This window comes from Lagopus muta, chromosome Z (genome assembly GCF_023343835.1).
Source record: "Lagopus muta isolate bLagMut1 chromosome Z, bLagMut1 primary, whole genome shotgun sequence".
In the NCBI taxonomy this organism is placed as follows: domain Eukaryota; kingdom Metazoa; phylum Chordata; class Aves; order Galliformes; family Phasianidae; genus Lagopus; species Lagopus muta.
The window spans coordinates 56,196,476-56,214,351 of NC_064472.1; the positions used below are offsets into that span (position 1 = coordinate 56,196,476).

Here is a 17,876-nt window from a genome sequence, read left to right on the forward strand (position 1 = left end):
TTTTTCTTTTTAGGGGCAAGATGGCATGAGACAAAAGCTCAAAAAATCCCAACAAGCCTGGAGATTCAAGCAACATCTCTGCAATCATATATGCAGCAGATCAGCAACTATCTCAGTGATTGTATTAGGGCCCAGTCTTTGAAGAAGAATCTTGCTCCTGATTCATCCCCTCTTCTGTATTCCATTTTCTGCACAATGTCTTCTTCACAATGTACCAAGGTCTTTAAGTATTCCATCAACATACTCCAGTGGAGAGAAATCATAAACAGCAACATTTCTCTACTGACACATTTCAACTACTATTTTTATATTCTTTTACAGACTCTGGTGAAGATCATGCCATCTGTCTTTTATATCTGCAAATATATAGCTGGAAGAAAGGAATTACTAGTTAAATCAATGACTCCAAATTACTCCTATTCAGAAACAGTATAGTTCAGCACAGACAACAAAACCTAAAAGTACGAAACAGAAAAAACAATGTCTTAGCCAGAGTTTCATCTGTTTTGAAGTAGACATTTTCCAAATAGCTTTTGAATGGCCTCTGTGCCCTCAAAGACCAATAAGTCTAAGCATAAAATTAATTTAAGACATACTGGATCAACCAGAGATGAGAAAAGTTCCTGCTCATGTTTTACATTAAATAAACATATCACTTTGCAAAAGGTCTTTATTTCCTTAACTTCCTAATTACAAAAAGATCATTTGGAAAAAAGCCTGTGAGCTGAAAACACACAGAGCTATTTGAACTGCTTCGACTGGAACTCTGGTGTTCAAAAAGGACTCTATTGTATTTTGGATTAGTACTCTGCCAATCACAGGCAGGCTGTGCTCAGAGATCCACAACTAACAAATGTTTGCCCAGCTCACTAAGAAAGCAGGTACCTGTGCCTCATCAGAAAAAAAAAAAAAAAAAAAAAAAAAAGAGACCACTGTGTCTTTCTTAAGGACTATATCTTATTATTTTATTAATTATAGTTGGTAACAAATTTCAGCTGCTTCAACATCACAGTGCCATTAATACAGCAAATTCTTGATTTACCATTTTAACTGTAAATAATTACTCCTATAAGCATAAAGAATTGTCTGCAAGCAGAATCCTACTGAGTGACTAGGGTAATGTTACATACCCCATCTTCAATAATAAAGACATAACAGAGGAAGAATCACAATATTTCATGATCACCTCCAGCTCTGGATGTCTGCACATCAATAGCAAATGAAAAAATGTTGTCAGTTACTACTGCAATTAAAGTAACACATGCAAATGTGCTTACTTTCTTAATGAAGCTTTTTGCTGCCTACACTCTTATAGCATAAGGCAAACTTGAAGAAGATGCCTGGCAATTACATCTAAAGTAAGTGTGGTAGCCGTTTTCCACAGATGTCTTTAGTTTTTAATTTTAATGTATACAAATCTCATGGAGAACCCAAAGTCCAGAACCTGGTAAGCAATCCACTCTAAATCACAATAGCAGTAAAAACAGTGTCACCACTTCCCTTTAGGAGCATTTTAATACGTGTTACACAATAATCAGATGCATACTACAAAAACATTTTGCCAGGCTGGCATCAACAATCAAGCAAATTCAGAATGATCACCCCTTTCCTCATGTATGCATCACCTCAGAATTATTCCACATGTGTTTTTATAATTTTAGTTCTGCCCTCAGAATTCCTGTTGAGATTCAGAATCAACATTAACAACAGCACTTTTCTCCATATTGAACCAATAAAATTAACTATCTGTAACCAAAAGTTTTCCATTAAAATTTCTAGAAATATTTTTTTATAAAAGGGTTTCCAGACACTCTTCCCAAAGCGTTGCTAGCTCATTCACCACTTATGTTGCAAAGAAGTCTCCCTCTGCTGAAACTTCAGTAATCATGAGTCAACCATACTGAGAGCTCTTGGTCTCCCTTTGTCACATCATAAGGAAAGACGCTGTTATTTCTTACAGCAGTGTTTGAAAAACATCACCCAAGCAAATACAGAAATTTATAGCAGAGAACTGAGCAGCCAAGATAAGAAAGTCCACCAGTTCTGTGCGAAGATATATGCACTAAACAAGGAATATGCACTAAACACTGGAGCACCACTGTTACTTTGAGATTATGTGCTTGTACTCAGCACTTTGAACAGAGAAGGTTCTTGAACCTATACCCAAAGTTGGGGAATCTACTGCACTAGATCACTTACCAAATTCATAAAAACATTTGTATATCAATTGATTGCTGCATAGCCTCTCAGTAGCACTGCAGGTAATTGGGACTTTCCTTTATAGCAGAAGATACTTACGCTGTTCATGTGATACCACTTGTAGCAGTGCTCTACCACATCCAACTTATTTTGTATGCAAATTTTCCTTTATTTAAGCAACCATCTCTCCAAATCATAGATGCCAAGAGACAGAATTCTTTGAAAGAAAAGAAAACCAGCCCACTGAGCATAACACCTGATTATTACTCACTTTAACAGTGGAGCAGCAAGCTGCTTTAAGAAATATCTGTTTATTAAAAAGATCCCTCTAGAAAGAACACTTAAAAGCATGGCTTTTGTATTTCACATGTGTCAGAACATACACAGTATGCTGCAATGTGTAATATCACAAATGAATATTTCAGTAAGAGGGGCACAACACACAGGCTACAATCAAAATACTAAAAGAAGAGGAACGCTAAACAGTTTCCAGAATGGGATAAAAGGAAAATTTTGCTATTCTGGGGATATCAGCAGACAATAGGAAACAGATAAATTCTTCTCCATTAGCACTGGAGAATTACTTTCATTCACACTCTAACATGAAATTCAAACATAAAGGTTTTATGATAAAAACAGAGAAGTTGTCTTTCACTGTTTTCACCAGGACCTGTTTATTAACGTCAGAATCTGTAAGTAAAACACTCACGCTTGCTTACATAAATCACAGTTCTGCCATATGAACTTACATAGTACGCTTTTGAATAGCTTCTGAAGGTGTATTTCCCTCTTCTTCATGCAGCCTCTTAGAGAAATTTCCTGCAGAAAATCCTGCTATAGGAACTGACATTTCTGCAGAATGGTCTCTACTTACAAACACAAGCTACTACCTCAGTAAAAGTACTGAGGAAAAACATACATCAAGCCCCCTTATCAACTGCTGATACAAGGCATGGTTTGTTATTTTTTTTATTCTCCGAAACATCCTCAGCATAAAGTACTGTCAACTTCAACTTGTTTCAACTATTGCCTGTCCTCATAAGTATCAATGGACACTCTTTCCATGAAAGCGCAGGTTAAAAACAACAACAACAACAACAACAACAACAGAGAGTTTAGACATTCAAATCCTGAAGTTTTCAAGTTAATCTTAAAAATTTCAAGAACAAAGCTATCCTTACTCTCCTATGGAAGTATACCAGACAACCAGATAAGGCCAACATCTTTTAGTTTTCATTAGAACTCTGCCTCATTCAATTTGAGTTCTTCAATGACTGCATTTGCTTACTAAGTGCTGGGTCCTGCACTTTGGCAATAACCCCAGACAATGCTATGAGCTTGTGGCAGATGGCTGGAAGACTGTGTAGAGCAAACAGACCTGGCAGTATTAGTCAATGCTTGGCTGAACATGAGTGCTCCAGCAGTGTGCTTGGGTGGTCAAGAATGCTGGCAGCATCCTGGTTTGTACCAGAAATAGTGTTGCCAGCAGGAGAATGGAAGTGATCGGCTCCTGGTGAGGGCATACTTTGAATACTGTGTTTAATTTTGGGCCTCTCACTACAAGAAAGACATTGAGGTGCTGGAATGTGTTCAGAGAAGGGCCGTGAAGCTGTGAGAGGTCTGGAGCACAAGCCTTATGAGAAGAAGCTGAGGGAGCTGGGATTGTTCAGTTTGGAGGAGCCTGGGGAGACGTTACTGCTCTCTGCAACTGCCTGAAGGGAGGCTGTGGCGAGGTAGGAAACAGCCTCTTCTTCCATGTATCTTGCAATAGGACAAGAGAGAATGGCCTAAAGTTGTGCCAGGGGAGATTCAGGCTGGATGCTAAGAAAAACTTCTCAGAAAGGGTGGTCGGGCCTGGAAATGTTCAAAAAACATTTAGATTTTGTACTGAGGGACATGGCTTAGTAGGAAATATTAGTAATAGATGGACAGTTGGGCTAGAGCTCTTTTCCAACCTTAGTGATCCTATGATTCTTTGATTCACTCACAGATAACTCTGAGGAAGAACTATTTTTTAAAGATCAATTAATTTTTATAGATGCAGTTAAAATTGTTACAATTCTCCCTATTTCCCTTTATTTTTATGCATTATGGAGAATCCAAAATAAGGGGCAGCCATGCTGAAGGATAACCAAATTTCAAGGAATGCACTTTTTAAGAATAGTAGTCTACAATTCTCAATGGAGTAAGAATGACAGAGTTTAGGAGGGTTTGTGTCTCATTATCTAGACAATAAATTTATCTTTTCACAATTATCTTGATGGGGGATTTTCATATTGAAGGTTAAGTTTTCAAGTGTTCACTGAAAATGACATCTGTTCCCAGTGACGTAGCCCAGTTTGCTCCTATTCAACTTCAGTGCAAGATTTCTCCAAATGAGCTCTGTCTTGCTCTTATTTCTACACCTGAAAAACTTTTCTTCCATGTAGTAATTTTTCTTGTGACAGAGAGGGAAGCAGTACTGGTAATACAGAGAGAAGGGTAAGCTGGAAAAGCCTGTTCTACACTTGCTTCGTATGTTTAAACATTCCCTGATTCTAAAATAAGTATTTTTCCTCTTAATGAAATTGTAATCAAACAGATTTAAGATTAGCAAGATTTTGCTGCTAGTGCCAAGTTTGAAAAAGTTGTGTTTCTGCGAAAATAGGTAATACTGGATTACCACTACACACCCAGCTACACTTCAGATGATTACTCACAGTCGCCATTCTCGATTAGACTGAGGCTTTGAATTAATGCATTTCAAACCTATTTGACCTTAGAGTTCAAGGAAACAAAACCATTACCTAGTGCAACATCTACTATTCCCCCATTTACTCTCAAGAATGTTATTACCTCTGGATACAATCAAGCCAACAGCTTACTTCACTGAATTTTATCATGTGAAACTAACTCCAGCGTTACCAGTAACTTGGGACCTCAGTTCTAACCCAATTCACTTTTCAGTAAGATTACACTTGAATAAATGCCTTCACAGCTTCCTAAAAACAAAACTTCTCTTTTTTCAGCCTTTAAGATAGTTATTTGAAAGCTATGGATAACTATATTTGTCATGTTCCAGGTTAAAGTAATGTCTAAACGAAGGATTAGTCATGCCTTTACAGAATACCAGTCAAGTCTGAATCAAAATACATTTACATCAGACATGTTCATAAATAATAAATCTGCATGCATGTAAATAATTAAATAATTTCTTACATTTTTTGAAGAACCTGAGCCATCACAACCCCACTCGTTAAATCTTCCACAGTCTGGCATGGTGCCTCAACATTAAATGTCTGGATCTGGGAGAGAATGAAAAAGGTTACATGTTTTCATTTCAATGTCAATCAGTTTTTACACATAAAACAAGCCAGCTACTGGCAAATGGAACAGAGTAAAACCAACACATTTCTTGCAGGAGCTAAGAAGAAATAAGCTTAAATTTAATAGCAAAATAAGATATTAACCACTGTCATAGCTTAGTATCTTTGTTTTTGGAAGTACAAACACTGTAAGTTTAACCACAAATGATGAAAGCACATTTGCAAAAAAAAAAAAAAAATTTTCACAGCATATTACTTGGATTTTCTCTCTCTTCAGTATTTCTGGAGCACATCTTCAAGCATGTTTAGGTACACCCTAACATATGAAAGAAATTCTGGTATTAGAAGTTAACACTAATTACACAAAACTTTCACAAGTTTCCCACAATCCTAAGACTTAATTGTTCTCTAACACTGGACATAGGAGCAAAGCATAATGCTGCTAAACCCTAGCAGATCCATATAGTACCAGTGCTCTAGTTATTTTGGTGTGCTTAGTTAACAAAGTGACAGACATTAATTACAAGTCCATACTGCAACAAGACTCTGGTCCTCAGATGAAACTAACATACGTAAGTGTTGTTACTCAGAACTGCAGAATAGGAATAGCAAGGTCTACGTGACAGAGCAGTTTGATGACAGAACTACTACACCTAAGAAATGAGCTAGGTCACAATCTTCCCTCTCTAGACTGTGCTCTGAAAACACTGACAAAACCTAATTTTCTGAGGAGGCCAGGCAACATCTTTGGAGAAAAGAATTACGAAGGAGTACGAATAATCTCTTTTATAAATATAAAAAAAAAAAAAAAAACAACACGTCAATACATAGAATTTCTGTATGGCTTCTACTGTTCTACTCCATTTTCATGCTTACAGCCTTCAGGCTATCTGCAACCCTCCCCCCACCACCACAACAGCAAAGCACAAAAACACAAGGGAGAGCTCTTTTTTTCATTTCTCTTTTGATGTGGCAAAGAGCCTTCTGCTTCAGCAAAGTCTTTTCAACTGGTCTAAGGTATCCAATCATTTACAATATAATGAACATTGGTTTTAAGGGATGTGGATGAGTTTTCCTAAAATATGACTACATGACATTTAGAGAATATTTGCCTACTTCTCTCTGCTGTTATTCTCCTTCCAGGGAGAAGTCTCCTCCACTAGTCTTCTTAGTAGGAATCATTATCTGTATGCACTAGAGATAAGAAAGCTTGCAAGACAGCTTGCAACTGCAGGCTACATAAATTTCAGATAATATCAACAGGTTTTTTTCTGAACATTACGTGCAATTTTCCTGCTTTACTAGAATACAAAATACTAATGCTAGTGTAAGCCATTTCCTAGTAAACATCCTCTAGGTATGTATCTTACAATTCACATAACAAAAAAATCACATCGGTTCTTTTTTTGGTGGAAAAGACTCTCAAATATCAATGTCCAGATTCTCAGTTACGTGGTAATATCAAATAAGCACCTTACCATAGAACCTGAGTACCATAATAGAAGAACTACGCACTTAAAAAAAAAAAAAAAAAAAAAAAAAAAAAAAAAAAGGAATACGAAAAGCCACATAACAGGATATAAAATAAATTGCTATTTTGCCAGAAACTTCTAGTTACCTAGAATCTCTGAATTACAGTAATACTATCAAAAGAATATCAAGGAATACTGTGACAATTCAGAAGCACTTCAGACAGGAAATGATTTCTTTCTCATGAGAAAGTTTGTAGTGGCATCAATGATGCTTATGCTTGAAGTTCAAGACGTAACAACATTAAAATTTTCAAGCACAAACATGAAAACTTCCAAGTTTTGCATATTATCCCTTTAAATTATCAAAGCTTTAATTGCTGTCTGCTGCACAACAGCCAAAAAAATCACCTAAAAGCTGTACTCTGCTTTTTTCAAGTACAGTCAAAGCAAAATGATATTTCCAAATTAACAATACTGACAATTTCTTTAAAAATTTTAAAGATTTTATTTTAAAGAATAAAATTTTTCAAATTACAAAATAAAAAGAATTTTAAAGATAAAAAAAATTTCTTTACTCAGACTGCAAAGGAATCCAATGTCTTTAAATTCATTTTGCATATTGATACACGAAACACCTCCTTGACTAAATGAAAGTGTAAGTAACAGATACTACTATATTGAGGCAGGAAGGGAGTTTGCTTATCCTATTTTCAAGTGACAAAAAAAACCAAGGTACAGTCTAATTAATTTCATCATCATTCATACTTTATAAACAAGAAAAGATCAGAACTGCCAGTAAGGGCCAGAACAGGTCAGATTACCCATGTGAACTACTTATTCCACACTCACGCATGCAAGGCCACCACTGACGACAACCCTGCTTTATATTAGATGAGACAGATCAGAGAAAAATTCCCAGTAGTTATACAGCTTGTTCCTTTTGCACACATAACTTTGTAAGAAATACTATGTGTTGTATTCCTTTCCTTTGCAGACAAATACATTTCAACTGAGATGTTTAATAGCTTTTTTTTTTTTTTTGAAGAGCTGAATAAAAGTTATCTTTTTCATATCCTTCAGGAACATGAAAACAACATATTTCTCTTCTTCCCACCCCAAATATATAAAATTTATAAAAATTACGTCAGTGTTAAACTGTGAGTCCACTCTCAGGTCAGACCACAAAAAGCCAGTATGAAAAAGCAGAATTCATTTTCCAGAAAGGAAAAGAATGGTAAGAATGTGGAAATATTGAAGCACAGTCCGACTGCAGAGACAGCAGGCTTTTTTTGGTTTTTGGTTTTTTGTTTGTTTGTTTTTTTTCTGCATGCCTCTGAAATGCTTTTCGGCAAGGCCTGCCCTCATACACTGCCCTTCCTGTACATTACGATCTCTTTCTGCCTGGAAGACTTCTCCCTCATCCCACTGGAACTGTTCCTGCTTCTTAAGAGTCTGCAGTACTACAGTTCCCCAATGGTTTAAATTCATGCTCTGTTATGATCCTTTTTTCTGCTTCTTGAACCGCTATATGAAACCTTGACGATAAACTGGACACACTAACTGACAGGGCAGTCTGAGGAAACAGGGAAAAACAAAAGATCAACCACTGCCCCACTAAGCCTTCCTGTTTTCCATCAATTTCCATGTAAGACACAGAAAAAGTTTATGTTAATTTGTCTGTCCAAGTTTTAACTCAGAGCACCAACATACGAGGCCATAAACATACACAGTCAATTTTTATACAAAACTTAAGAAAAAAATAGCATTGCAGGTGATTGTTTCAATGCAAAGGGCTCTATTATTGGAACTGGATTGCTGCAAGGACTCAGGACCTCGGCAAATCAGAATTACAGTTCTAAATTACATTATATGACTAATGAAGATTTGTCAGATACTGGGGAAAGGAGGAAGAAAAAATACATTTCATGAAAAATTATAATACGAAGGTGAGGACTGGACAGACTCAGTACTCAAAATACACTAGCTGAAGTTTAGGATGTGGTTGTGGTCTAGCATTCCATGAAGCTGGAGGAAGACAGGCACAAAAAATAAAGGACAAAAAAAAAAAAAAAAAAAAAAAAAAAAAGATCTCCAGCAAAAAAATCTCCCTTCTCAACACTAAGTATGAAAGCTCTGTTCTTTGTGCAGTGATTATATCCACAGCTTGTTTTTTTACTTGTGGCACAACTGCATAAATATTTACTGTCTTTTCATAATATCTAAAACCTCTTTAGAGAATCTTAGGTAATAAAATACTGTGTGACTGGGCTAACTTATGCATAAAGGCAACAAAAGCAGCATTTTTACTGTGTGACAGGTAACAGTCTCCAGACAGTTATTGTGGAGGGTAGAGTACCCCCCAACACTTCATGATGCTTCAGAATTATTTGTCCATTAACTATACTTTTCAAATTGGCTATGCAAGATGACAACTCTCTGCTCTGCAGGGCCAACATCAGTAAAATCACCACAAATGGAACAAAGCACACAGCTGAGATGAGAAAAACAGCAAAAACAAAAGGAAGGAAGGAACCAGTCTCAGTGGCATGCATGCAAATTGCAACAGGCTGTTTGCAAGAATACTTGAAAGAGCAGAACCTTTAATAAGGTTTTGTCACTTCCTTCACTCATTTTTCTCCACCTGGCTGGCAGCACTGCTATCTTCTCCTTGGATAACCATACCACAAGTTATTTTACATGCTTTCCAAGACAGCAGCAGACTACATACAGCAAACAGGATTCAGACTCTCAGGCAACCAGGAGTTTTATTCAGTGATTTAGATTTGGGAATATTTTTATTTGGTCACTAGACTCTCCTCATTAAAATCTCAAGAGTTACTCTGCAACTTCGTTAGGCACTCCAATAGCTGAATAAGGAAATGACAAGGCTTCTACGTTACTGGCTGTGGTGCTTCATACAGACTGCAAGCTCAGCTCCACCACACTGCTCTCTGACTTCTCAAAAGAGCCAGGGGAAATAATACAATGAAGAACAGGCAAACAGATTGAAATGAAGACAGGAATACACACATTTACCATCACAGGCCAAACACTCAGTTTAGGGAGGTTGATATAATTTATTGTCAATTAATAACAGAACAGAGCTGTGGGAACTAAAAACAAATTAAAAGCATCCTCCCCCCAACCATTCCCTTCTGTATCCTCCCCCAGGCAGCACACAGGAACATGCAATGGGCACTGTGCTCAGCCCATAGCACTCCACCTGCGTCACTCCTGCTCAGCCTCCCTGCGCTCCAACACGGCTCCCTGCCATGGGCACCTCCACCCTTTGTGCAGCAGTGGCTCCCCCGGCCCTCCCACCCCACCACAGGTCACTCCCCATGGACATCTGATTAAGACAGTGAACGGATAGGCCTGCTGATGAAAAAACAGCACTACGGAGCATTTGTGATAAACCTAACATTCAACACATAAAATGAAGGCCTAACATAGTTAAGCCTAAACCAACAGTTTTTTGAGTTTTCACCTACTTAATTGTTTTTTATTTAAAAGTAATGCTTACCACTGATACTTTATATTATTTTTCTCAAAATACAAGCTATTAGTCAGTGCAAAACTGCGAGAGTAAGACTCTGGCACATTCTAATTTGTAGGGCGTGTGCGGTCTACTAAGCACCAAACACCTCCTAAGACTAAAAACAGCTTTTCATGGAAGAAGATACAAATGGCACAGCCTATAGGTGAACAAACAATTTCCTCTGCTGAGCAGAGTGTAAAAACTTGCACAGTATACTGAGTTGGTCAACTCATGTGATTTCAGCAGCGGAACATTACCAACCAAACACAGGAAGTTTGTTAGTTTCAGTACTCTTAACTTACGGAAGCCAATATGGCAATATGAACCATATGACAGGGGTGCATTTTTGCCAGAGAAGGAAAATATAACTGTTCTCTGAAAGCAGACGTCAATTATAAGAAGCCAAATAGGGCTCAGTGAACAAAAGAGATAAGCTCCTTAAATGAATATTGCTAGACAACTAGAGACCAGAACAGCACCAGGCAAACACACCCAAATTGATCCCTGTTATGATAAAGTAAGGCAAAGCAAAGTCTGTTAAATTCTTGGATAGCAGTTAGAAAAAGCCTAGCATTCTACTAGTCCAAGTAGAAATGTAATTCTACCATTAATTTAAAAAAAAAAATTTGATGAACACAGATGACAGCCTTTTTGCTTCGCAAAATACAGGAAAAAAAGAATACTTAAAATGTACAGCTCCACCCTCTTGCAACTATAATTTAGATGAAAAGTGCTGGCTCTTGATAGGTGGAATAAATAACTCTCCTCCAAAGGTGCAGAAGATGAAGCCAACAACACCAAGCTTCACAAATCTTCTGATCAGTGTAGAAACTGTCTTCACAAGATCACAAGAATACAATAGACTTATCACCTGAAAAACGGGATTCAGAAGGAGATGGCAGTAAGTCTTCATCAATCTGAAATTTCAGCCTTAACAGATTCTACAATGGGTAACACAGATGTAGCACACCACTAAATTTAGCATATCGTGCAGTTCGAGCCTCCTCCACTTCTAGGAACTTTATTTCAGTAAACATTTCTCTGGGCTTTACCTATGCAGAACATATCTTGTCAGAGGATGACCAAGCCTCATGATTCCTTAAGAAAGGCAAGTGACACGATGAAACAGGCTGCCATCTTTTAGTATTGTCCATATGATGAGATCAGCTAAACCACAGTAGACTGTATAAATCCTGTTTGTTTTTGTTTTCCTCCCAGTCACTGTAGTGGCACTAGAATTGACAAAATATCCATAATCTCTGCTGCAGTTAAACACATACCTCTATTTATTCCACACAGGGATTAAACTATGGACACCTTGCTGCCATGGCAACCAAGGTCATGCAAAGGATTGTTTCATCCAACTCCAGAATAGAAGGAAGGCCCATTTAACATTTTGCAGCTCTGGAATCAATAAAATGCCCTCATTTCCCAGATCTTCTAGTGCCCATCATGAATGGTACAGATGTGTGCTTGGCCTCTAGTTTAGGTACCTAACTTAGCTATCCTGAGAGATGTAGCTCAAAACAGACAACAAGACTTCCACAGACAAAAGAAAGCAGTGCACAGAAGCTTGCAGCTAAAGGTATGAAAGAGCCATACCATTTCCAGGGCTTTATAATCCCATTTATAATGCACTTATTCGTGCAGTACTTGCTCCACTACACACAGCACTTCAAAACCATTTCCTGCACAACCCTGCGGAAAAGCCACAACCCTTTATGTCTCAAGGTACTTCATTCAAACAGCTCCAGGCCTGCATTCACTGCTTTCATCTGCCAGTGCAAGTGTGTTGGGGGCTAGAGCACCCACTCTGACATCAGAGAGCCTTTCCTTCCACCAAAGCTTTCTCCTCCTTTCCACGTTGTCTCCTGCTCATTAGCCTGAATGAGAAGCACTGGGGAAGTCACAGGAATGATTAAATCACACCAGGCAAAATCAGTAAGCTGGGAGAACTGCATGCACGCACTCTGAGGCAGGAAGCCATTGTCAGTAGGCTGGATCGCCTATTCCCCTTCCCGGGGCGGCAGGACATACCAGGCTCTGGGCAACACAGGCTACCAAAAGGACACTTACTTCTCCACACTTCCAGCAACACGATCCTCCCTCAGCCTTATGCTAGCATTATTGGTCAACAAACTTTTTTTAAATTTCATTTTCAATTAAAGACTCGGTCTTGCAATTTGAACTGATTAAGCAACACTGACCTTTAAAGCTAGAGAAAACCTAAGTTAGTTAAGTCTCTGAAGCAGGAGAAGAACTTCACTTAGAAATGTCTTTCTGAACTGTCATAGTACTGAGTCCTTAGCTCACCTAAAAGAGTAGGCAGCAGCAAAATAGTGTCTCATGTCCTTTTTGTTCTCCCTCCCCTACTGCACAATTAGAAGTGCATGCAATTGCTCTGCTGATGTCAAATGCATTGTAACAAAGAATTTTGATGGTCCAGGAAGAACAGAGCATCAGAATATTCATCTTCCAGTTCAAGAGCCTCAAAAAAATCCCACAATAACGACAAATGAGCCAAACACACAATTCAGATATTTTTCAATTAACTATTTAACTATCTCAAACAGATGGGAACAAGATTGTCCCCTCACCTCCCATCTTAAGATGGGTAAATTAACACTTGTTTCCTCATTTCCTTTGTACTGCTTAAAGTTCATGGTTCTCAGCAGACAAACCTGCTTCTTCTCCTGGCAGCATCTCATAATCCACAGGGAAAAATGAATGGGCAGAACTGAGACAGAGCACGTACTGAATCAAACTGCAATGCCTTTTTTTCTTCAGAGATTATTCAGAGAATCTTCAGATTCTTCAGAGACTTACTCAGCAGCTCTTCAGAAAGAAACAAATTGAAAAAAAAAAGAAAAAAAAAAAAAAGCAAAATTTGGGACAAGGCCATGACATACTAAAAACTAACAAAGACTAAAAAAGTAAACATGAAGAGTATTGTCCAAAACTAACAAACCCTCTGTGTTTCATCCCCCAACAACACATTAAAATTCCGTATTGTCAAAAAATGGCATGAGATACCTCAGCTCCTCCAAACACAGTGCATGAGATGCTCAGAATATCAGCCTTTCAGATAACTATGCCTAAAAGAGTGGAACAGCAAACTTTGCCATCCTCCTACTTAGAGGCCACTAATAATAATAAGGGCTTACTCTACAGGTCTGTTGCAGCAGATGCAGCTGGGCCAGATACCCCCACCTATGCTCCACAAAAGCTGGCAAGCTCTGTGTTTTCTTCTCTCCAAACAGTAACATATGTAACATAACCAAAGGACTTTCTTCATCTGCCCTCATGACCAGCACAAGCAGCCACTACTGAAATTTGATGACTTTTCTTCAACAGGTAAGAATTGCTGATGCAACAGTATCAACAGAAGGAAATGAAAACCTACAACTTTGTGGTCAGCGATTAAGGATTGAAAGAGCACAAACAGGCTTAACTAGTTTCAATCTTTGCATCCATTTGCAGAAATCAGATGAGTTCTTAAAAGCGCAAATGAACAAGGATCAAGAACAGCGTAGTTCAAAAAGGAGACATAATTGGACAGCAATGGAAAACACATTTTCACTAGCAAATTCTGGTAGCACTGGTCCTCTCTGTAAAAGGAGCCCAAACAATGTTTACAAGCAGACTTCTTGAAGAGTAAAAAAATATCTATTTCAGCACTTGCTCACGCAGTCTCTAATTTTCAGACTAGCACAAGCAAATGCTTCCAGCTGGAGATAAGGCACCACACAGAAGACAGATACACCGTACTGAGACTGTCCAGCCAAAATGGAGAAAGATCGAAGAACTGTCACCACATAAATGGCTAGATGTGTTTTTCAACTGAAGAAAGCCAGAACAGTGGTCTTGTACAGCATTTACAAAATTCAGTTATCATAAGGCTTTAACACGTTTACCAGGAAAACTATATCTGGCCTTGAGGGTTGGAAGAGAAAGCAGAAGCAAGCAAGACAGCAAGCAGACAACTTGGTGAAGGCAGCATATGGCAAAACAAGTTACCTACCAACATGAAGGAAAAAAAGTTCACAGCAATGACCTCTTTGAGGAACTGTGCTGTTTTTACACCAAAGCTAAGCAATCTTTCCAATATCAGACCTTATTTCTATGTTTAAAAAGAAAATTTATCAAATTACGTGCCAGAAAGCCCATAGACACCACAATGATTTCAGATATTGGCACATTACAGTGCAACTGCCACATACACATTTGACAGCTCTCCATGTTTTATGATATGACTCAGTGATGCATCTGAGTGAAAAGCATTCCTCGCACTGAACACAAAGCAAAACAATCCAGATAGTCATCTGTGAACTAGTCACAAGTTTTAAAGAGAAAAAAAACGTTGTGAATCTGTGTTAGATAAGCTGAAATGATCTTAAACTCATTGCAGGCTTACCACACTGCCATGTTTTTCTAAACAGCGTTGGCTGTAGTACTGCATGGATAACTACACCACAGTGCCTAGAATAGTCTCAGGAGAGGCTCCTGGGAGATTTTTGGTAGGGTAACAGTTCTGCAATTACAGCAGCCTGCAAACACCACTCAAGTATAAATATCAGCTTTGAGATGTCAGTAGTAGGGCTCCAGTCCTTCACTGATCACTCTAGGTACTACTACACTGGCTGCCTCAGAAGATCATCGTGATCACCTGCTGAAATGGAAGGACACAAAAGCTCGCTCAGCTTAACATCCCACACAAAAATTATTCAGGAACCCACACCACAAAGCTCTTGGAGAGGTAAAAGGAGGTGGGGTGAAATAGTAAAGAACAAAACACATTCACAAGTAAGCAGTTTGCTATAGCTTAAAGATACCAGAAAAGGAACCTCAGCCACACATGGGGTAAGATTTGAGGAACACTCTCAGTTATTAAAATCATGAGTTGGCAGAGGGAGGAGCAGTTTCAGCTCACCTGTGCCTGAGCCACAAAACAGTAGTGTTGGCTGAACAAGTTCTCAGACCTGTGGAAAGCCTTATCTGCTCTACTTAAAACAGACAAACCTGTTCAAGTACCTCTGCATGAATGCTTGATCGGGGAGGTTAAACCAGTTCTTAACTACAGCCACCTTCTCTAGCACAATGGAGGAGAGTGGCCACCTGAGGTATGCATAAACTGTAATTAAGACAACTCTGTTTTCCCTTCTAAATGAGTGGTTTCCTGAGAATCATCACAGGACTTGGGAGAAAAGCCAGGCAAAAAACAAACAAGAAAAAAAAAAAAAAAAAAAAAAAAAACCAACTTGTTCATACAACTAGTTTCACTGAGGACTAAAAAAATTTTGCCCCTTTTTTTTTTTTTTTTTTTTTTTTTTTTTTTTGCAAGTTCTGTGTTTTGGAAGAAACAAAGGTCACCTTTCTTCTTCACTTTGTTTTGTTTTGTTGGTGGTTTTTTTTTGTTTGTTTGTTTTTAACTGAGACAGCTTCAAATCTACAGTTACACAGAAATACTGAAATAGTAAAAGTAACACCTAATGCCATGCATTTATTCAGTCAGAAAATGCACTAATTTTAATGCTTTTAGATAAGGATTTACTAATATTTCGCTCACCGAAAAATAAGGAGCTGACTTCTTGCTTAGCTCAATGGGAAAGGTTGGAAACATAAAGGGATCTGCACAAACCATTACTACAGACTCCACTAGACAAACATACACTTTAAGGACCAAATATCATAAGTGCAAACTACTGCTCAAATCTGCCATGACCACATGACTGAGTGGTAACTCCTATACAGTTACTAACCCCCACGAATGGCTTAACATTTCAAAGAAATTGAAAATTTTCAATGTTAACAATGAAGTTTGGTGATTGACACAACTGAATTGCTAACTGGCAGCCTTAAACACAGCAAAGAAAAAATTACCAGCTGGTTCCACTGGTTTTTAGAACAATCCAAGACAAATCAACATTAGCTTTACTGATGTGCAGCAGACTTCTGTCCCAGCTTTGTCTGGGATACAGTGTACTTCGGATTTAAAGACGAGAATAGTGTCGATAGCACACCAACACTCGAGCTGCTGCACAGCAGGGCTTACACTAAGTCAAGGACACTTCAGCTCCTCTCCACCGAGGAGGCTGGGAGGGGGGCACAAGGAGCTGGGAGGGAACACCACCAGAACAGCTGCCTCACCCTAGCCAAAGAGATGTCCCGTAACACACAATATCATGCCGAACAACAAAACCAAGGGGAGTTGGCTGATGGGCAGCCATTGCTCAGGGACTCAGTGGGCCCTGGTTGGCAAGTGATGAGCAACTGCATTGTGCATCATTCTTCTGTATATTCTTCTATCACAGTTAAGTTATTTGTCCCATTTAACTGTCTTTACATCAATCCACGAGTTTTGTTTTGTTGTTGTTGTTGTTGTTTTTTTTCCTGATTATCTTTCCCATAGCATCAGCAGGGAGTGAACACCTGATGGGTTAAACCTCCCCAGCTGTCCTGCTCTTTGCAGACAAGAACTGCTAACTCTGATTTATATCAAGAGTAACCCAGCCTCCATTGGATCTGAACGCATGGAAGTGTTGAGAAGACAGGCCTTCAGAAAACATATATGTGTTTAGATCACGTTTGGTTGTAGAAAGAATTATTACAGGGAGGAGGAAAGCAGCCAATGCCTTATTTCTCTGTGTTCTGCCTTCCCCCTTGCTGGCATTTTCTCAAGTCTATTTTGCCAGACTATGACTGGGTAATGGGAAAGATCAACACTCCACATTACTCCTACTGGACCAGCAAGAGAAAATTCAATCTCTTTGACAGAAAATCCTGCAGCAACTCACATGCTTAGGTACAGCAGCCTCATGCTTAGAAGTAAAGATCTCATCTACTGGTTATCTGGAAATCTGGGGAGTTACAGAGGCATTGGGAATGTGGGCACCTGCTAGGCGTGCTTCTAAGCTTATGCTTTTCTAAGAGGCACAGCTGCTCTATCGCCACAGAGAACCAGAAGCACGTATCCGATAGGTGAAAACAGATGCTGGCAACACATGTGAACAGATCTTCTCCCATGACCCCAAAGGGCCTTCCTCATCCTTCTGGTGCTGAATCCTTCTCTGCTAGGACTCACACACGTCTACTTCCTTAAATCCTACCAGCAAGAGGACTTCCACATCCAGCATCTGAGAAAGAGCAAGGGGAGCCAAAAGCAGGACATGTGACCAACCACTGCAAAAATACAAAGACTGGCAAGGATGCAAAGGAAGGAAACCAAAACTGAGATACCTCCGACCGCATACAGCGGCGATTGGTGCAGCCAGGTATTGCACATAGATCCTTCCCCAAATTCTCAGCCTCCTGCCCTTTCCAGGCCGCCTGCTCACTTCTAACAGCCATACTTCCATTGCTCTC

General features: G+C 38.8%; 1 protein-coding gene across 5 annotated transcripts in view; it reads right to left on the reverse strand.

Moving 5' to 3' along the window:
- Positions 1-17,876, reverse strand: part of HOOK3 (hook microtubule tethering protein 3) — an 86,360-nt gene that overhangs the window by 67,678 nt on the left and 806 nt on the right. For all 5 annotated transcript variants that reach the window (XM_048932344.1, XM_048932343.1, XM_048932345.1 and 2 more), the window contains exon 2: positions 5,398-5,483. In XM_048932344.1, the coding sequence (XP_048788301.1) occupies positions 5,398-5,483 (86 nt within the window). The remainder of the gene's footprint in view (positions 1-5,397; positions 5,484-17,876) is intronic.